This window comes from Argentina silus (genome assembly GCF_951799395.1).
Source record: "Argentina silus genome assembly, chromosome: 22".
In the NCBI taxonomy this organism is placed as follows: domain Eukaryota; kingdom Metazoa; phylum Chordata; class Actinopteri; order Argentiniformes; family Argentinidae; genus Argentina; species Argentina silus.
In genome coordinates, this window is record NC_139676.1 from 11879803 (window position 1) to 11901529 (window position 21727).

At 46.3% G+C, this 21727-nt stretch overlaps 3 protein-coding genes across 4 annotated transcripts; 2 read left to right on the forward strand and 1 right to left on the reverse strand.

Moving 5' to 3' along the window:
* Positions 1 to 7291: 7291 nt before the first annotated feature.
* Positions 7292 to 9043, forward strand: LOC310821604 (transcription factor JunB-like). Its single transcript, XM_083693699.1, has 2 exons — positions 7292 to 7449; positions 7708 to 9043. The coding sequence occupies exon 2, from the start codon at positions 7746 to 7748 to the stop codon at positions 8631 to 8633; it is 888 nt and encodes a 295-aa protein (XP_083549825.1). The 5' UTR covers positions 7292 to 7449; positions 7708 to 7745; the 3' UTR covers positions 8634 to 9043.
* A 1126-nt stretch (positions 9044 to 10169) lies between these two features.
* Positions 10170 to 13810, reverse strand: prdx2 (peroxiredoxin 2). The gene is made up of 6 exons (XM_083693397.1): positions 13717 to 13810; positions 12564 to 12690; positions 12030 to 12183; positions 11182 to 11304; positions 10919 to 11049; positions 10170 to 10686 (listed from the first exon to the last, which is right to left on the reverse strand). The coding sequence occupies exons 2-6, from the start codon at positions 12664 to 12666 to the stop codon at positions 10604 to 10606; spliced, it is 594 nt and encodes a 197-aa protein (XP_083549523.1). The 5' UTR covers positions 12667 to 12690; positions 13717 to 13810; the 3' UTR covers positions 10170 to 10603.
* Positions 13811 to 14609: 799 nt separating this feature from the next.
* Positions 14610 to 20828, forward strand: LOC310821452 (protein Wiz-like). Of its 2 annotated transcripts, none has more exons than XM_083693493.1 (9): positions 14610 to 14817; positions 15046 to 15558; positions 15826 to 16224; positions 16427 to 16843; positions 17078 to 17440; positions 17841 to 18058; positions 18698 to 18938; positions 19099 to 19264; positions 19545 to 20828. In XM_083693493.1, the coding sequence occupies exons 1-9, from the start codon at positions 14802 to 14804 to the stop codon at positions 19747 to 19749; spliced, it is 2538 nt and encodes an 845-aa protein (XP_083549619.1). In that variant the 5' UTR covers positions 14610 to 14801; the 3' UTR covers positions 19750 to 20828. The 2 variants fall into 2 exon arrangements, with proteins under 2 accessions (XP_083549619.1, XP_083549620.1); XM_083693494.1 differs by having other exon boundaries at positions 17090 to 17440.
* Positions 20829 to 21727: the final 899 nt, after the last annotated feature.

The following is a 21727-nucleotide window of genomic DNA, read 5'->3' on the forward strand; positions in this document are numbered from 1 at the left end:
GTGTGTGTGTGTGTGTCTGTGTGTGTGTGTGTGTGTGTGTGTGTGTGTGTACTGTATACGTGTGAGTATGAATGTGTGTGGCTGCAGGCTGGTAAACCACTTCTTGTAAACAAAAGGATGAACTGAGTAAACTGATACCACAGGGCACTCAGAACTAGTGGGGGGAAAGGAGCTGTGCAGATCGATTGGAGCTGATTCCTGCAGAAGAAGAACTGTTACTGACCATCATACTGTTGACATCCTTCCCCTGTTACTCACCATAGAGAGAGAAGGGACTTCTTAGAAATCAAGACGTATGAGAAACAACCAGAGCTGGATTTCCATTGTTCTCGAAGCACAACTATCTTACAGCTCTGTAGATGTGTCCACTCCTTCCCAGACGGCTGCCGTACATAAACAGCACACTCCTTTGGACTGGAGCTCAGAGAAAAAGTGACACTTTCCTTACAGTAAGACTGACTATTTTCATTTTTTGGAGCATTGTGATGGAAGCATCAGTCAAAATGACCAGGGCAGGTAAAGCACTTTTACTTTTAATGCACAAGTGCATTTGTAGGCTAGCTTACACCATTTCGCACACACGCGCACGCACGCACACACACACAGACACACACTGCTCTCTCTCTCTTTCACTGCTTTATTTACTGGAAGCATTAGAAGGCTGAATCTAAGTGATGATCAGCACTGCATCTCAATGCACACTCTCGCCCACACAGTTTCAGCCAAACTCACACCATCTTACGCAGCCGTCACACAGGCAGAAGGCATGTACGCACTCTCTTCCCTCCTCTCTCTCTCTCTCTCTCTCCCTCTCCCCCTCTCTCCCTCTCCCCCTCTCTCCCTTTCTCAAGCAAATGCTTAGCATTTCTCATGCATTTATGTGTATGCATTCCCCCTGTCTCACAAATTATCAAGTCTACTTTAACATAAATGCAAATGCTCTCTCTCTCACACACACGCACACACACACGCACACACACACACACACACACACACACACACACACACACACACACACACACACACACACACACACACACACACACACACACACACACACACACAGGTCTGCACACACAGTAATTCTATGAAATTGGTCTGCCTGGCAGTTGCGTCTATAGCTTGCTAAATCAACAGGGCTACTGGAAATTAGTGTTTCACATTATTAGTATTCTAAGATCATCTCATTGAAGAGTAAATATAGACTGCACTGTAAGTGTGTGTGTGTGTGTGTGTTTGGTTAACATTTCACCATCTCTCATTTAAATAACTTGCTGGGAAACAACGCATGCTGAAGTGTGTGAATGACCGCAAACTGACACTACATGTTTTCACACGGCAGAGACAAATAAGCAAGGTAGTTTTAATACTATGGAACATTCTACCTAAGAGATTCAAATGTCGGTTTCCGAAGCACAACCGAAGCCTATTTCTAGACCAGAAAGCACTTTCAATGGAAATTTTCCATTGGACATGGTCTTTTGTGATCTGTAGGACGAGGGTGAATTTTGAGTCTGGGAAACTACCCCATAAGTTTAACTGGCTGATAAAAATAAAGAATAACCAAACTCACACCTGCACCTGCACACACACACACACACACACACACACACACACACACACACACACACACACACACACACACACACACACACACACACACACACACACACACACACTTATAGTTAGAGCCCTATTGAAATTACACTGCACAATTTCAGCCAATTTCACATTAAGTGTGCAGCAGCCTCCATTTCTAGGGAGCCGACAGCAGGTCGTTAGCGTGTTCTTTCAGTGTCGGTAGGATATTTTCATGCCTGTTGCTACACAGGGTCGGCCACTTCACCATTTTAGGAAATGAAGATGTGGTCTACCTCTCTCTCCATCCACGCCCGTCCCTCCCACCTCACATTCACTTCTGCTTTGTCTCAAAAGAGGAACTTCTGAGGCCGATTGTGCAAAACTACACCTAGGGATAGAAAACACACACGCCCCTCAAGTATGTGGGGAAACAGACACGGTAAAAAAAAACACACACGCACACATAGGAAAAACAATACACAACGACGCACCCCATAAACATAGTCCCCAAACAATGTAATGGGGATTTGACAACTGATAATACGGTAAGTCAATCTTCAACAGACAGTAAGCCAAGAACATTAGTGTTAACATACACTATATTAGTCACTGTCGGCCTACAGCTCACTAATTTGGATGTTTACATTGGCACAAGTGCCTGGTTTTGCGTTGTCTGGGTGTGTCTGGAGAGGGATGAGTGTGAGTGTCTTCTTACTCATGTCTCTTCATCATCCACTCTCTCCTCTTTGCTCTGCTTTATGACATCACTAATCGACCTGTCCGTGACCTCTTGGTAGTCTACCCCTTTCCCTGAGAGGTCATTGAGGATATCCCCATGGTTATGTCTGACCTCTGACCCTACACTGCTCTTACCTGGGCATTGTGCTATGGAATCCTCAGGATGGTCCACATCCGGTATCTGACAGACATCTGGGAGGAATTCACTGGACAGACAGGTGAACCTACATCTTGTAAAAAAAAAAACACATCTCTTTTGAGACATATTGGATTTTATTTGGATATTCCTTAATGAAGTGGCTGAAAAATGCTCCAGCCAACAAAACTGTCTGTGACAGATGAAATCTATGCCCCTCTATCCCTAAACGTTAAGCTGCTCTGCATACAGAATAATCATATGGCAACAACAATTCATTAAGTCAAATTAGTGTGTAAAATCAAATGGAATCAAATTCTAAATCCTGCACTTAGCCTACTAGGCCTAGGACTGTTAGCCTTTTCTTTTTTTTTTTTACAGATTGGCATAGCGGCAGGGAGTTTAAGTGCCCGTGGAGATGGAGGGGAAGTGGGAAGGACAGCTCCATATGCGTTTTGTCAGCCCCGGGGGACAGTTGGACCGACCGTCTTTTCCTGCCGCGTTTCTTCATTTGGCCCCGGCAAACCTCTTGTCTTGTGCTAAAGGTCTCCCACTGCTACAAGGCTCCTTAGCACTCATCTGCGAGGCATGTACGAGGATATGCCGATTAAGTGCGCCTTCATTAAAGCGATTACGCACACAGGACGAGCCTTTTTTCCCACGGGCGGCCAGATAACGACGGAGAGAAAAGGGGTTGGAGATGGGGAGGGGGGTCGGGTCGCGGAGGGGGTAAAACAAATCGACAATGGTTGTCTGTTAGTGCTAATTCACCCCCCCCCCCCCAACCCCACCCCACCCCACCCCATCCCATCCCATCCCATCCCATCCCATCCCCCGCCCCCTGCGCACTTAAGGCTGACTAACAAGCGCCCTCCGACTTAATTTGCTGGGTGAGGGGGACAGTTCTTTTCTCCTCCCGGGGACAGCGCTACCTGACTCACCGCACCTACAGGCCGCTTCTGGTTCACCGCGCTTGGAGCGCGGAAGACCTTGCCAGAGAAGAAGACATGCGGGGAAAGGGAGATTTGTTCTGGTTCATTTAGCCGCGCTGGAAAGTGTTAAGTACTCAGCTAGCTCCTGACTGGGAGGGCGAACTGGGGGCATGGGGAGAAGGAGGGAGGCAGGGAGGAACGGAGGGAAGGAGGGAGGCAGAAAGGAGGGAGTTGCAGTCACTGTGAAGGCCAAAGAAGCATCATGATCCTTCAGGCAGCTTATTGTTTTGTCCTTTACTAACTGAGGACTCAACTTTGAAGTAACTGAACTAATTGAAGAATAGAGGGAGAGCACAACCACACGGATTTGAGTCCAGTAACTCACGCGCGCCATGAGTATATACTTTACACAACAGGATGATGATACAATTCCTATGACGGCCTTCATGGCCTATATACCTCCATACAATGCCCCTCCTGACTCCATGCAACCTGTGGTATATCGGTTGAGCAAATTCCCCCCCGTCAAATCTACGAAACTAAACTAAAATAATCAAATCAAATAAACTGAGAAAAAAAAAATGTCTCTCTCTCCTTGCCCTCTCAAACACCTTGCTCTTTGCCCCCATTTTTCATCATCCTGTCTCAAACAGTAAGATCTGTCTTAGTCTCGCTATTTATTTGTTACACTCCTATCCACCATCTTGTATTCCTCGACACTTTCTGCATCTTTTCCAAACTCTGTCTGACCTCACCACCCTCGCTCGCATGTCCTCCCTCTCTCTCTCTCTCTCTCTCTCGCTCGCTCTCTCTCTCTCTCTCTCTCTGGCCAAGCTGTGCCCAGGGCAGAGTGCTAGGGCCCTGGCAGGGCAGTGCCCATGCAGTGATGTGCTAATGGTTAGTGAACAGGTTTAAGTGTCCTTCCTACAGCGCTGCTACAGGCACCATGTTCACCACCGTGGCTGATTGGACCCACAGGCTCGGCTGCGGTGTGTCTTCTTCCCTCTCTTTTCTCTCTCTGTCCTCCTCCCTTTCTCTTCCCTTCTTTTACCTTCTTGGGAAAACCAAATGAAAGCTGTCATCTCAAATTACGCTTTCACTCTACGAAAAATGACTAAATCTCCTGTATGAGCTGTGTGTGTGTGTGTGTGTGTGTGTGTGTGTGTGTGTGTGCATGTGTGTGTGTTTGTGCCTGTGCGCTTGGGTGAATGATGAATCAGTTCAGAATAAATACATTCACAAAATATACTTCTTGTTTCGAATTCATTGTTCATATAGTTTCAATACACAACCTATTAAGAGAAAGGGAGGCAGAGCGAGAGCATCTAGCCACTTAGTCTACCGCTTTACGAAAAATAAAGAAAGAAAAGGTCAACAGCGCCACTCAATCACCACCAGAGAGCAGAGTAACTAATCACCAACCAACAAGCCACCGACTGACAGTCTTGACCTGTTTAATGGAGGAGGTCAATAACCCTCTCAAGGCAGGATAGACCACTGCTCTAGTGTGTGTGTGTGTGTGTACGTGTGTGTGTGTGTGTACGTGTGTGTACGTGTGTGTGTGTGTGTGTGTGTGTGTGTGTGTGCGTGTCAGCAGTGCAGAAGTTCAGCTAGAGATGAGGTCACTGGTTCACAAGGAGGGGTGGAGTGACCTTTGAAGGACATGATTAACGGGTCAGCTGTGTTAACCACAGAGCCTAATCTCCCTACAAAGTTAAAGAAAGGGAGTATGCAATGCTGTGGGAAAGGAAATCTGACAAGTTATGGGAATTCTCACAGAAAAATGAAAAATGTCCTTTCTAACTGCACTGACGTAACAACTTACAACAACACAAAACACAAGACAAATCAATTACTGAGATACTGTGTAGAATACAAATAGCATACACCGTCAGACACCGAAGCAGAAGCCACATTAGGGACTTGTGTAATGCATTAAAGAAGAAGTTGGAAGTTGGTTTACACAAATACGCCACATACATCCTCCTCCTGCCCCAGTGTTGTTATAGGTTTCCCCCCCAAAAGTAATTCATTCTTTCACAATGAATGTTTCAAAGGCAAAAACAATGCAGTTACTCATCGTTGCTACCCAGATAATGCGACACAGTGTAAATAATTAACATATTTTATGCATGCATCCCCTGCATGGCCATTGTAAATGCATGAAGGTGTACTGCAGTGTCACTCCAAGTTCAGGTGGTGCTTACTGTAAAAGGGTTGCAGTAGGCTAGGGATGCCTTTATCTCACACATACCCACACATTATAGTAACCTCTCATCTACATTACATTTATGGCATTTAGCCGACGCCTTTATCCAAAGCGACTTGCAGCAAATACATTTGTTTAAGTAAGTGAATCATCTATCCAACAGTCATCATAAGACAAAGTAATCAATGCTCTCTCCAATGCTGCATTGTGTCTGTTGTCTTCGAATCATTTTACTTTTGGTGAAAACAGTAACGCAGTAAAGATATCCGGTGGATTCTGTGAAGGACAAACCTATGGACACATTTGCCTGTTGCAATCAAAATTCTGCTTATGCTCGCCATCAGAAGGCCTATTTACTGCTCTGGGGAAATGAAAATGGAAGTGGGTCTTCAAGTTCTTGGTAGAGAACTTCTTTCCCCCTGACAGGCAGGTTTAGACTCTGCTGTACTGCACACCTGAGGATATAGGTAAAAGGTTGGAAGTCGAACTTGGAGAGGGAAGCGCGTGGGCGGATGCCTCGCTCGCTGTGGATGCGCTTGTGCGAATGATTCAGAGTTCATTACCATACGCAGGAGACAGACACGTCTTTCTCTTCCACCAAAAACAGGTGTTCGTGCAGGAGGACGGCTTCGTGCTTCACGCAGTGTGCCTCGGGTAGTGTTTGTTTACCTAAACTGCTATGGTTTCACAAGTAAACCTCTAGCTGAAGTGGTCTAAATATATAATCGCTGTCAGCTATTGCTAGGCCTACTTTTTGAACAGTTTGCCGTCTCCATGCGAAAGGGAAGTTCCAAATGTTGATTGTAAGAACAGGGGGAAAAATCGGACATTTTCATTTGTCATTGTGATAATGGCAATTGTTTCTCTTGGCCAGGATGGGGTATTATTATGGATATAAGCCTATCGCAATACCTTGCCTCTCCCCCTCCCCTTACGTGCCCCGAGCGAAGGAGTATTCCGCCTCCCCCAGCCCGGAGGCGTGATCTTGGATGCGGTCCAAAACGGGATTGGCTTCCCGCTATCCACACACAGAGGAACTGATGCTCCAGGATAACCATATATGGGCTGATATCAATTTCCCATTGCATGACTCAGCCTCGCCTTATCAATAGAGCTATGTTTTAAAGAAAATGCGAGAGGCAGTGGAGTTTGGCCAATGTTCAACACCGCATAATTAGTCCTACATCCTATGACACACACTCGTTTTCTAATAGAATAAACACATAGAGCGGAATAGAATAGAATAGAATATATAATCATACAATATGAGGGCTAATGCAGTGTTAGGACGTCACTAGTGGGCAGACAGAACCATCAAAACGTTGACTTTATCCGATCCATCTGACTAACATAATGGCTTAACTTAACAGCTGCTTTATATGCTACTTAGTTGATCTTTTGGATCAATGATGTTTGTGGGATACGCATGGACTGTTTAGCCTGTCATGTTTATGCTCTAGATGTGGCAAATTAATCTGAAAGCGATGATCTGACGCAAATGCTGTGGTAGCATTACTTTATACATTATTTTCTTTCCTCTCTCTCTCCCTCTCTCCATAGTGTTGTTTACTATCGAGGCAGTTCCTGGCAACAACGTCATCGAGCATATGATATTTTGGGGCGAGGTTTAGAGATCGACCAATGGCAGCACCGCTTGGGTGGCGAGCCTGTATAAATGGCTTGTAGCGCACGACGCCGATAGACCATGAGTTTATGAACAGCGGGGAAACAACGACAGCAAAGGATCCCAGTTTACAAAGAAATACCTACGAACCAGTGTGGAATCAAAATATCTTCTAAGAATTAGTCATCGGACATCACTTTGACTCAGCTGTCAAGAAAAAAACGACTTGGTACAGTAGAGTTCCACTATTTTGGAAGTTTTGCTCTGTTCTTAGATAACTTTGAGCTTCAATAGCATAAATACAGCGGAGCGTTTGGTGGTGAAAAGACACTCGAGAGGGCTAGCCCTTTTTTGGACACTGAAGATCTTCGCAGTGTCCATCATATTTGCAACGAACACTCAAACTGTCTGCTTTGAATAATGTCCACAATAATGGAACAGCCTTTCTATCATGACGATTCGTTTCTCTCTGCTTATGGTCATTCAGGCGCTGCCCTGCACGACTACAAGCTCCTCAAGCAGAATATGAACTTGAACTTCGCCGAGTCTTATCGGAACCCCAACCTCAAGTCTCAGCTGCGCGCCGAGAGCGAATTCTATCCACCGGGAAGCGCAGACGGCGGATCGCTCAAGCTCGCCTCTCCAGAATTGGAGCGATTGATTATTCAAAACAGCAACGGTGTCATCACTACAACACCGACACCTGGGCAGTACTTCTATCGGGGCATAACAGAGGAGCAAGAGGGCTTCGCAGACGGTTTCGTCAAGGCGCTCGACGACCTGCACAAGATGAACCAGATGCCGCCACCGAACGTGTCCATCGGAACCGGTGGGTTGTCCACGTGCACGGTGGCCTCCACCGTGTTCGGCTCCTCGATGCATCCTGAGACTCTTGAGTACACAAACCTAAACAGCTGCACCCCGAACACTACCCTGACATCTGCAGCCAGCTACCCCTCCGCCACCATCAGTTACCTGCCCCATCACCAATACCCACACCCCCAAGCCGCTGCTCACCCATCCCACCACTTCCAGCACACGCTGCCCGGAGCAGGCCTCCTCGCACAGCGCTTTAGTGGGCTGAAAGAGGAGCCCCAGACCGTCCCAGACTACCTGAGCAGTGACTGTTCCCCGCCTATGTCCCCAATCAACATGGAGAACCAGGAGCGCATCAAGGCGGAGCGCAAGAGGCTGAGGAACCGCGTGGCAGCCACCAAGTGCCGGCGACGCAAGCTGGAGCGCATCTCTCGCCTGGAGGACAAAGTGAAGGTTTTAAAGACTGACAACGCTGGGCTGACCAGTACCGCTTCTCTACTGCGTGAACAGGTGGCCCAGCTCAAACAGAAAGTCATGACACATGTCAGCAGTGGCTGTCAGCTCATGTTGACGACGTCCAAAATCAAGTCATATTAGACTAAAGACTATTACGGACCATAAAGTAAACACTGGAAAATATAGGGAGGACAATTGCTTTACTAAAAAAAGCGAAACAACTTTACCGCACTGGGACAGCAATCATGAACAATGAACATTGTATTTTAATTTCACAAAGACTACCATTGATGTGTTTTCATGTTGGGAAAGGGGGGAGGGGGGATTTATTTTGAATGGTTTTCATAGGCAACAATGCACAGAGAGGAACCATAAGCACTAACACTCGGGGCATTTTTGAACAAAGTGTCATCTCGTTGGGTTTGCCTGTTTACAATGCATACTTTGAACTGTCATCGTGATACATTCCTATAAGTTATTGTGTTAGGTTGACCCTGACTCTTTTTTACTTGTACAGTATATATTTAAGTAAAAACCTTTAAATAATGACATCTGTTGTATGATTCACTTATTATCTCGACACTGCCGAATATCTTGCCAATAAGTGACTGTCAATTGAATGAGGTGACGATTGGTATCAATATCTGCTAGTTCTAAATATCATGCTAGAGGAGAATAGAGTTTTTACATGAGCAATTGAATTCATAGAAATGTTCCACGCTCCCCAGTAAATTACCAGAAAGTATGGCCTATCTATTTCACAACAGGGCTTGACGTCGCTGACGTGCTCGCGTTAGGTTGTTTCCCCGCTGACGGACAGACGTTTGTCCATATTTGGTCACTTTTGGGTTTTTACACGTCATAGCAGGGAAAGATTTCCGGGAACCCCCACCTACATTGCCCGTCAGGCAGTGGTGCACAAATAGCCCATAATGTGCGTGTGAATGAAGGAGTTTGTCAATGAGAGCCTTATAAAAGACGGGGGAGTTTCCCTCCTCAGCCACGGCCGCTTTCAAGTTCCCAAAACAACCTATGTGAAAACTAGAGCCGAGACAAAAACACGACGCCAAATTTTCCAGCGATAGAGGCAAAAATAATGATGTTCATACTGATATGAAAGGGAAACTATAGTCTTAGTTTAACACACATACGTGTACAATCGTATCACGATTTCTGAAAAGTAAAACGTACCGGTAAGCAAAACAGCCCATTTCGGCAGAACACGATTTACACACGGAGTAAAAGCAGTGTCATTTCAGTCAGACATCAACAAAATGGGGTAGGCTTATCTGTGCCTAGAACAATAACAATAGATACATTGTAGAGTTTTACCTTGTCACTTGACTAAAGGTTTAGGCATACATAGCCCACTACACAGGATCGTTTTAGAGCTGGGAACAAGTAGGCTAGTATTAAATGTCTAAGTAACCAACTGCTATGCGATCCTCACTGATACATCAACAACATTCTTGACTGATGCTCTAATCTACTACACCAATGAGCTATTCAAAATATCTAGTTGAATACAGAATACAGTGACAAATCTATCTTACAATTTTCTTTTCACCTTAGCATTCTATGCTACATACCATTGGTGTTCAAGTAGACATTCAGCAGATAGTGCTAAGGCTCCACCTAGTGGTCAAAATGAAATCCCATAAATGACAGCACAAGTCCTACTTTTACTTGTTTTATTCGTCAGACACAGAACACTGCAAAACATGATTAACGTGTAAATTATTATTTTCCCATTGTTGTTATCACGAGACGGTACAGACTGCGAGGTACAAAAAAAACTCAACACTTTTTTTTTTTTTTGTAACACTTGAGAAAAGAGAAACAAAAAATAATAATACTTCAGTGCTTGGGACTAGAGACTGCTCCCCGTCAGTAGCTTATTCATACAGAGATAAGGGTTGCAACGATGTCAAAGAGTTTGTGTCTAACAAGTGCTTTCAAACATTAAATGTAGGAGTGTGTGGGTTTGGACGCCAAGACTGGTAAATGGGAGACTTCCCATCTGAAGGAAGTGCGACGTTGGGACATCTTCGGGAGGATGGAGAGGTTCAGTTACTGTTCAGTTAGGAGAAGAACTCCTGCGCTAGGCACAGTTACTGTTTGGAGAAGAACTCCTTGCTCTTCTGGACGTCGGGGACGATTGTGTCACTACCTGGCCTCCAGCCGGCGGGACACACTGTACGGGGAGAAAGGAATGAGTCAGCGCCTCGACATGGACATGAAGCAATTCTTGCAATACCAATGGGGAAATGTCATATGCATTTTGAATGAACTGTCAATTAGGCTAAATTAAAATTCCACTGCCAGTCATGCACAACAAGCAGTGCCATTTGCCTTGCTTTTAGATGCATGTAAACTCCCATATATCACGTCCATGTAGAATGGCAGAATAGCACCCCCTGGCTTACCCTCTCCGAATTTGTCTGTGTGTTGAAAGGCCTGCACCAGGCGCAGAGTCTCGTCCACGGAGCGGCCCACGGGCAGGTCGTTGATGGTGATTTGTCTCAGGATGCCCTTGTCGTCAATCACAAACAGACCCCTGAGACAGACGGAGGGAGAGAGAAAGCAGACAGTGAGACAGGCGGTATAAGCCAGTCAGCATCAGTGGTCAACATGGGAATCACACAACAAGGACGGGGACACACACACACACAGCTGTTTTCTGACTGACCTGTATGCAATGCCGTCCTCCTCCTTCAGCACACCGTATTCCCTGGAGATGGACTGGGTGAGGTCAGCCACCAGAGGGATGTTCATGGGGCCCAGACCGCCCTGCTTCCTGGGTGTGTTAATCCTACAGGTGGGACAGCGCACAATGATGACGTCACATCAACAGAACCCCAGATACAGTGGCCTTATATTCATGTCAACGAGGATATGTAGACGGTCTTATGAGCTGAAGTAAGCACAATAAACGAACAGCCAACACAAATTAAACCTACAAAGGGGGATGCTTCTAGAAGCACTGTTGGACTGGGCGTAGTGATGTTCACTGAGCTGTTGTGTCTTATCACTGAGCTGTTGTGTCTTATCACCTGCAGGACAGCAGGCAAAGGGAAGATAGACATGGGTGGGCATAACCTTGGCTTAAAAGACCCGGTAAAATGCTTTTTAACCCAATTAACAGATGTGAATTGGTGGCAAGTACTTTATACTGGTTGGATACTTGAGAGAAAAATAACTGGAATAGACCATAATAATGAATTGCCTGTAAAACAGTATCCTGTGTTTTACATACGTTTGCTTGAAGTATGAATTCTAAAGAGTAGGCTGTGATAGAATTGTAAATGTAATATTATCCTATAAAAGACAGTGATGAGGGGGGGTGGGGGAATGTGAGCGCTACAGCCTGTGTATCCCCTGCACACAAAGGTTCGCATATGTCATATAGAAATGCAGCAAGTTGCTGTGGAAATCACACACACATAACAATAACCATGTCTCCCACTGCCTCCTAAGTACCAATCCGTAGAGATGTAATTCCATAAAAGAACTCTGCAGTAGCCAATCGGTGCTCACCAGGCCAGATGGCTGAAGTGGGAGTCTGTGGAGGCGCCAATGACCTCACAGCCAATCTTGCGGAACTCCTCTGCTCTGTCGCTGAAAGCCACGATCTCCGTGGGACACACAAAGGTGAAGTCCAGGGGGTAGAAGAAGAACACCACATACTTCCCTGGAGGGGACACATCAAGGAGAGGAGTGTCATTTGTAATCAGTGATAGTACTACATTTACAATTGTACAGTGGTTAGTAAATGGTGCATTCAAGTGCTCCTCTGAAACAGACCTTCGCACCTAGACTTTGCATAGAGTTCCCTATTGGCTAATTCGGACATAGCTCCTAGTGAGAAACTCCAAGATCTCAGAGGTACACACGTTGCAGAGTCGGAAATGTCCAAGAGGAACACTTGAATGCAGCGTAACCCAGATCAATTTGCTCACAACTTCACACAGGGAGAGTGAGACTAAGTGGCTACATCAAGACAAACGTCATCTGTGTAGCTGACCATGACAAAACAAGGTGGTAGGGATTAAGTAGAATTAACCTCCTTACCTTTGTAGTCGGACAGCTTGATATCCTTGAACTGGCCTTCCACCACAGCTGTGGCTTTGAACTCCGGGGCAGGCTGGCCGATCTTGGCATTTCCAGAAGACATGGTGATGGTGGTGATGTCAGCTCGCTGGGAAAGACAGAGCAGTAGAGTACTAATGTCAACAAGGCAAGCAACTGACAGTTTCACATCACCCATACACTAAAGGAAATATGGTGGAGTCCAACCTGCAGGGCACAGCCGGTCACTCCCTAAAAACTAGGATGTATCCTAGAAAAAAATTTGCAGTCCTTTTCAGCCCACTTAGCATAAACATTGTCAATAAAGAACACCAAATTAATTCAAGTTCACATTTCCTAAAATATGACCAAAGCCTAAGGTTTGCTTGGCTCAAACATTCCTTGATACTGTATCAGCTACAATAATGCAGGTTCAATGAGGCAAAGCCGTGTCAAAGCCAAATAATCTCTGGCCTGGTCACATGCAAGTCAGTTGCTCTGGAGGCTGAGAACAATAGTCTTGTCATAAGCCTACATGTGAAGAATTATGCCAATAATACCGTATTGGCTTAATCTACTTTATGGTCGTTTGTAACTAAATGCTTATTCAAACTATTTGTCAAAATAATACATGAACAAAGAGGCATGACGGTGCTGTATTTTTACATTCTTTCCACGACAAATAAGATAACAGCACAGATTCATAACCGTTAAATGTGACGACTCATTAATCCAATCGAATTTCAGTTCATAGTTCTCATCCAGTTTTAAATGCTGCACTGACACACGTGTCTATAAAGCTTGCAGATCATAATTGTTCAGCAAACTGTTAATCGACTTCAGCTGAAACTCCGGTCAAATGTGTGCAACTTGTTAGTTAACGCAGTAAAAGTGGTCGGCTAACGCAAAGCTTCACACCGAACCTGTTCAAAAGGACAAAGAGAGCTAGCGAGAGGCCGCAAGTGCAAGTGGGAGGTGGACACACACTGGCTAGAGAGACCGGAGTTAGCTCGCTAGCTATGCGATTTCTTTTGTCTCCGTGGTCCCCTGCAACCTCCACAAAAGAAACGCCATTTTAGCAATCATGGCATGTTCCGTATAGCATTGCAAAGTGAACGCGAATGGCACAAAACGAGTACAAGTAATGTAGACTTACGTAACGAATTCAGTAAGTTGGGGCCGATGGCTTTTGCGGTGGACTGTAAGAGACCGCAGGGTGAGAAAGTACCGACAGTGGAGCCTGGAGGTGCTGAAAGGAAAGTTCCGGAAGGACAACCGCATCTGTGGATTTAAGCGATCGCTTCTTCTTCAAAATAAAAGTTGAGTAAGAGTTACTATGGTCTAACATTGTCTTATTACAATGTTTTGCAGTATGATTAATTTTGACTCAAACTTTTCTTTCTTTAAATATACAGATTGTGTTTCTACTTTTAACGCCAAGTATTATTTCACACTAAACATAAGCGCACTGGCTTTTATTATGATTTTGTGAAGATTTTGACCCAGAAGCGGTTGACAAATGCACTTTTCGCAGTCATTGGTGGGATGAAACGGGTTAAATTGACGGTTTATCATATCCAAGAGGAGAACGTTGCATATTTTCAGTGAGTCAACATTTATTTAACTGCTCTAAATCCCCTGTCTCGCTCTGTTTTACGATGATATTGCTGTCTAGTCCTGTCAAATCCAGGTTGCAACAGGATGCAAGCTAACTGGCTAGTTAGATAACTGGGCAACACAAACAATACCAGGTGGTGGCTGGATACTTGTGTAGCTAACTAGCTAGCTATTTTGCTAAGTTTCATTGTTTAATGGCTCTTAAGAACGTGAATGCATAACCATGTTTCAGCAAATGAGCTCATAGGTCTGTTGTTCACATGTACCTACACTCTGTGACTCATGCTGTTGGTCTGACTCTTGAGTAACATTCAGGAAGTTTGACAAACCCTTGAGTTGAGCAGTTTCAAAATCATCTTTGCCATTGCATCCCACTGACTGTCGCTGAATTGATTAAAGAGCGCCCTGAATGGACCGCGTACTCACCTCGGCCTTCTGACACCCTAACGTAGCCTTCTTAGCTAGCAGGGGAGCTCTGGGGAGGCTGTGCCGGCTAGCTGACACCAGCTTTAGTCAGACTGGAATGTCTTTCTGACATGGTTCTCCATCTCAGGTTAAGAGGAGGACGACGACACCCCAGGGCTGGAGACCATTCTCGACTCTGGAATCAAACCTATCACGCTCATGGAAAACTCAAAAGGTGAGAGGTGGCATTCTGGGACAGCTGATAGGCTACTGCTATGGCAACAGAGAAAGTGTATGAATTAACCATTTTGGTACTAAATCTTGAGGTGTTTGCGCTTTGCATGCATCAGCACAGGGCACATACAAAATCAACTGTTTAATGAGAAACAAAGCTGACTGATATTTCCGTCTCTTCTGCCCACAAACTGACATTGTGCCACTGCACCTTCCTGTCTTTCCTCAGCTCTGCCACCTCCGGTCATGTGTGAGGTGTGTGGGACCTACTTCGAGACGCGGCGGGGACTCTCCAGCCACGCCCGCTTGCACCTGCGCCAGCTGGGCGTGGCCATCTCGGAGAGCAGCGGCTCCCCCATAGACCTGCTCTACCAAATCATCTCGGAGAGGGAGGGCAGCCCTCTCTCTGCCCTCCCGCCCGTCTCCACCCCGCCCAGAAAAACACACATGAAGGACAAGGGGTCCTCCAAACTGAGGGGTAAAGTCGTGACAACCCCACAGAAACATGCCTCTCAGGGGTCCCCGGTGGCCACAGCTCGTAAAGGGTCGGCTCCCACCTCTCCTGCTGCCGTGGCTAAGGCTCGCCCCACCCCCAATTCCTCCTTCCTCTCCCCCTCCTCTCCTCTTAAGGCGATTGACTCCAGAGTCAGTGCGGGCAGGACGTCGACCCCCTCAGGGCCTCCTCTGACCTCGACCAAACCTCTCTGGGCCCCGCAGGACACCGATGCCCCTCTTACCTTAGGTATTTGACAGCAGATGGGTTTCCAGCAATACTGGCCCTAGAGTGGATGTTGATCGCGTGCCCCAAGAGGTGTTTCAGTGTTGCATATGTACACTCAATCTTATGTTGCACTTTTTTAGTGAATTTAATCATATTGCCTAACCCTCATGTAAACACACAGGGCTTTATATTTTGTTTACATATTCTCTACTTCTCTCACATAAATGACCTCTGTCTGACATGGAACCTACCGGAAAACAACAATTTTCTCTTCTTCTTCTACCACAGCGATGAACACCAACGACGAGGTGCATGTGTGTCAGCTGTGCGGCGCCTGGTACGAGACACGCAAAGGCCTCGCCAGCCACGCCCGCGCCCACCTGCGCCAGTTTGGGGTCACAGAGAACACAGAGACCAAGGGAGGCCCCATAGAACTCCTCTACCAGATCATGGATGCCGAAGACCTCAAGCCCATTGGCAGCGGGCAGCAGGAGCCTCTGAATCTGTTTAGCCCCTCTACGTCCTCCAATAAATGCACCTCTGGACCCTCCGTCTCACCTGCTGGACAAAAGGTTATGGAGAAGGGATCCCCCACCTCCTCACTCCAGCCTCCCGCCAGCAAACGACCAAAGTCCTCAGGCTCAGATGGGACTAGCAGTATCTTACAGGATTATAGGTTAAACTCTGGTGAGTTTCTGTCGGAGTGAAGGTTGATAAGACACTTCATAGACAGTTTTTTAGCATCGTATGACACCATGTCAGCGTCTGTTCATATTATACAGCATCAAGTGAATTTCTCAGGGTTTCTGTTATTGTTTTGGCGGTTGATTTTCCTTCAACAGGACGAGATGTTGTCCTTATTTGATGTATCTCTCCCTCACGTCTTTAGGGGCGCCGCCCAAGGTGTTCATCTGCATTCTCTGCGGCGAGGAGTTTGAGAACCGCAAAGGCCTGGCCAGCCACTCCCGCTCTCACCTGCGTCAGCTGGGCGTCACCGACCTCCTGGGCAAAGCTTCGGCCATCGACACCGTCCAACAGCTGGTCAGCAGCGGCGTGTTAGCGGCCGCCAGCCCGGCCAAAACCAGCACCCTGTCTCCGTCTTCAGCCCCCCACAAGGGTCCCCTCAGCCCCCCCACCAACCGAGCCCCCAAGGCCAGGAAAGGCTCCCGGCTGGCGGTGGAGCCCCTGCCCCTGCCCAAGCCGGAGCCCATGGAGATGGAGATTGGGTCGTCTCGTGGCTACAGCCACAGCTCCTCCTCCCAGAGGTGGCCTAACTCTGCCAGCAACGCCCAGACTGTTAACCAAGGTAAGGCTTTAAGGCACCGTTGTGCCAGGGTTTTGTGTTTGTTTTGGCTTGGTTATATTCTACCAAACTACTGTTTCGTTCTCATTGTTTTTGGTGTCAAATTGTTCCTTATGTAGAGGATTTTCTATTCTACCCGTGTATTTCTGCTCTAGACCGTCCATTAAGTCATAAGCGCATCAGATTTTAGAGATTTTTCTAATTTGAGTGAAAACGTCTCTCCGTTCCTCGTTGCAGCATCAGCTTCAGACCAAGAGCCCGTGGCCCTGCTCAACTGCGAGTTCTGCGGCCAGATCTTCGACAGCCGCAAGGCCCTCTCTTGCCATGCCCGCTCGCACCTGCGCCAGCTGGGCGTCCTATGGTCGGTCAACGAGTCGCCCATCGACACCCTGCAGGAGATCATGCTGAAGGGGGGGCAGCCTGTGCCCAGGGATGTCAAGAGAGAGCAGTTCTCCAAGCCCATGTGGAACCCGCAGGGGCCTAGGAAGTCATTGGATGGACTCTCGTCCGAGAGACCCTCCCCGAAGACCTTCACACCGCCCCTGGATTTCTCCCTCAAGGAGAGGACTTCTGCTTACAAGAACGGGGCCGCCCCAACGGGTAAGCTGCAGAGCACAGTGGATTCTAGCTAGGCTATTTGTGGCAGGCAACTGTTTTCCATTGTAGCGAGCTGGCTGTGTCATATGACAATCACTCATTCAGCAGACAGAGAGATCTCAGCCAGACTGACTCAGGTTGACATACATACATACTGTACAGTACAGCAAGGGCTCTGACAGACTGCCCCAACAAATGAACATCGTAAGCCCTTCAAAAGTAGGTGACCTAGAGAAGTAACAATCACAGGACTAATATAGAAAAGTGCATCACACACATACTGCCTATACAGTATGTTTATATATAACACACAGTCTTGAAATTAGACCTACAATAGAAAAGTATTACACATGGACATCCTTCAAATGTCTTCTAAACCCACATGCCCTCCCTCCATCCTCAGACTTGTGCTGTGAGCTGTGTGGGTTTGACTTTGAGAACCGCAAGGCGCTGGCCAGCCACGCGCGCGCCCACCTCCGACAGCTGGGCGCCACAGAGTGGCGTGCGGACGGGGCCAAGGGCTCCCCCATTGAGCTCCTCAGCGAATGGATCCACAGGGAGCCTGGCAAGGTGGCGGAGATCCACCGTCGCTACCGCATAGGAGACCTCTACATCAAGAAGGTGAGGTCCTACAGCATCCTCAAGGTGACATCACGATCCAGTGTGCCTAGTATGCTTCAAGAAGTACTTCATAATTTTTTTTTATTTTTTTTTTATTTATTATTATTTACCAAAAGAAATGGGTAATTTCAGTCTCGAAACCAGCTGATACAACAGCCTTGGGGACTGAAATAGACCTAGGCTCTGTAGCTTTCCACACATCAATGCACATCAACTACAGCTCCAGTTAACCCTAACCCTAACCCACATCAACTACAGCTCCAGCTAACCCTAACCCTAACCCACATCAACTACAGCTCCAGTTAACCCTAACCCTAACCCACATCAACTACAGCTCCAGCTAACCCTAACCCTAACCCTAACCCACATCAACTACAGCTCCAGTTAACCCTAACCCTAACCCACATCAACTACAGCTCCAGCTAACCCTAACCCTAACCCTAACCCTAACCCTAACCCACATCAACTACAGCTCCAGTTAACCCTAACCCTAACCCACATCAACTACAGCTCCAGCTAACCCTAACCCTAATATGAGTGATAAATATGCATGGTCCTGGTGTCCAGCTTTCCAATAGCTCGATTTTTTTAGATGGAAAAACATATTTACCAACGTGTGTGCTTCCTCTTCCCCTCCAGAGACATGCTCCGTCATCCTCCACCTCCACAGACTCAGACTCCATACCAGCGAGAACCCAGGCTCTTCTGGGGCTGCAGCTGGGCCGGAGGGCGGGGAGAGAGGTGGCGGGGGTCTCCAGCGGTGGGTCGTCATCCAGGACAGCCCCGGGACGGTCGCAGGCGCAGAAGGGACATGCGTCCCACCACACACTCACGCTCTCACAGATGGCCCGCAGAGAATTCACCGTACGCTCCCCTCGAGGTGAGAGACAGTACACACACACACACACACATATGCATGCACAGACATATAAACACACACACACACACACACACACACATAATTGTACCTGTGCTTTAACTTGAAGTACTCATTTTGACCCTATATTCTGCACCCCGCCCGCCACCCCCCCTCCACCCAGGTTTTGAGCGGCATGTCCCTAAGCACCCAGCCCACACCGAGAATGGAGAAGAGGACAGCAGCTCCCAGCAGCCTGCGCGGTCTGGAAACATCCCTTCCCTGGTGCCCAAGCCTCCTCTCACTCCTCTGGTCAAGCTGGAGGGCAAAGTCTACTCCCTCAAGTGCAGGTGAGATTATGGTCCTGGCAAAACAGACCAGACCAGTTCAGCCCAGACCAGTTCAGACGAGACCAGTTCAGGGTACATTGAACTGAGGTCACACCCTGACTCTATTATTAACATGTTAGGAGGTATTTGTGATATAGATTTTGACACTCCTATACTTATTCATGCGCTATGTTGCCATGTCTGTAGAGTTTTATCCCCCTCTTTGTAGTTCTTGAGTTGATAGTATGTTAATTTCAGCACCCACTCTCTCTCTCTCTCTCTCTCTCTCTCTCTCCGTCAGGTTCTGTGAGGAGGTGTTCCATGGGCCACTCTCCATACAAGAGGACTGGATCCGACACCTGCAGAAACACATCCTGAACCACAGCTACAACAAACCTTCGCCTCCCCCCACACCTGGTCCAGACAACAGCTTCGTCCCGGGCATCACTCCCTCCACCATCAACCCCACACCCACCCCACAACTTCTAGGCCCAGTGGCTGTTTAGATGGCCCCTGTCTAGCTGGTCTCTTTTGACCTCTTAGCATTAATGTTTTGTTGTTGTTGTACTGTTGTTGTTGTTGTTGTTGTTGTTGTTGTGTGGTTGAACTGAATATGCCAGAAACACTAATAATGTCTATGTGAGGACTTGAGTATCATGCTACTTGAAAGGAGTGGTTACAGTCACTGTTCAGAAAATGGGACTCTTTAAAGGATTTCACTTGAAGAACTTTAATGAAGATCTTGCGAAAGTGCCAGGTCACTTTTTAGATTTAGATTTTTTTTATTCAGGTTTAAACGAACAGTGACTTCATAAACGATGACAGTAAAACACAATATTATTTTGTTGCCACAACAGGTGGCTTTCCAACTGCACAAAAAATGTGGATGTTGTGCTCAGAAATAGCCGTAGTAACCCCATGAATCCTATAGAGGGCATACTTGTGCTTTTTTGAGGAACTCTGTTGTAACTGAATTGGTGTAACTGTAGAGGTGGAGGCTAGCGGACAGAAGAGAGGACTGGGAACGCTGGCGTAGTCATTCATCACTCAACATATAGCAGAAGTCGTCTTGCATCGCTTCCATTTCACAACATTATGTCGATGGTTTATTGCACATCTCGTTTTCGTTTCGTGTCATATTCTCTGTGTGACTTTGCATCAAACAAATGTCCATAACAAGCCTGGGTTCAAATAGTTTCACATAATTTGCTGCGTTTGCCTCGAACAATGGAGCCAATGGAATCGTTTCAAAATTGCAAACCTCGCCCCTCTGGCGCTCCAGATATATATGAAACTAAACGGATACTATTTTGACCCGGGTTTGGTCCACAGACACTAGAGGTGTCAGTGAATTGATGGGGTCATGGACGTGCCACTGAAGCTAGTTAGGAGTGTTCGAGCATAAAATGCATACGTTCCCCTTTTACACTAGTTTGTGTTCCTACTCTATGTTGAGAAGAGTAACATTGCTGTCAAGGATGGCAAGATTTGATTCAATGATGATGTTAATTTCATTGTTGTACAGTATTTTGTATTTACCTTTTGAAGATTTTAAATGTCATGCTTTTGAAGTAAAGAGATTTAGACATGCTTCTTTTTTTTAAAGTGGTTTTGAATTATTTTCATCAAGCTGAAACTCATTCAGAAGCATTGAGTGGTATCATCGGAGGTCGAACTTTAAGAACCAGCTGGTACAGTCAGCGTTTTCTGTAATGTTGAGGTTCCTCCCCTCAACTAAAATACATTTCCACCACAGCAAACAGATCGAACATGTCGCCAACGTGACGTTGGCCATAGAGACTAACTAACATACAGATTTCATATTTTTCTTAATTGGCTGTAGAGTTATTACTGTCAATCCTGTATCCACTTAACGTGTGAATTATTCAAGATTCAAGATTCTTTATTTGTCACGTGCATACAAGTATACAGTGAAATGCAAAAGTGACAGTGCCACAGAGTAGTGCAACAATAAGTTTTAAAATAGAATAAATTATAATAAAATAGAAGTACTAAAAAATATAAACAGTATGAACAGTATAAACAGTATAAACAGTATAAACAATACAAACAGTATAAACAGTATAAGCAGTATAAGAATTAGTAGTCTTATGTCCATGCAGTTTGGTTGCTAAACAAACAAAACCCCGCGGCAGCTAAAACGGCCTGGGGGAACAAACTGTGAACTATGAAATTCAATCAAAGCAGAACTTGAAATGTGCACATTCCGCGTAGTGTAATGTCAAAGAGTTTGAATCCATCACCGACACCCTCGCCCAAACCTCTAAGAACAATTCTAAATATTTCTATTGTTACTCCAGAGAAATAAAACCGTATAATTTTCACTTTTACTCGTCCAAACCTCATCGATGTTGTGTCTTGGATTTAGTAACACATGTCAGGCTAAGACCGTAGTTGCTGACAGAGATTTTAATTCCCGTTCAGTTTGAGGAATGCTTAAACAATACAGTGTTGACGGACAGG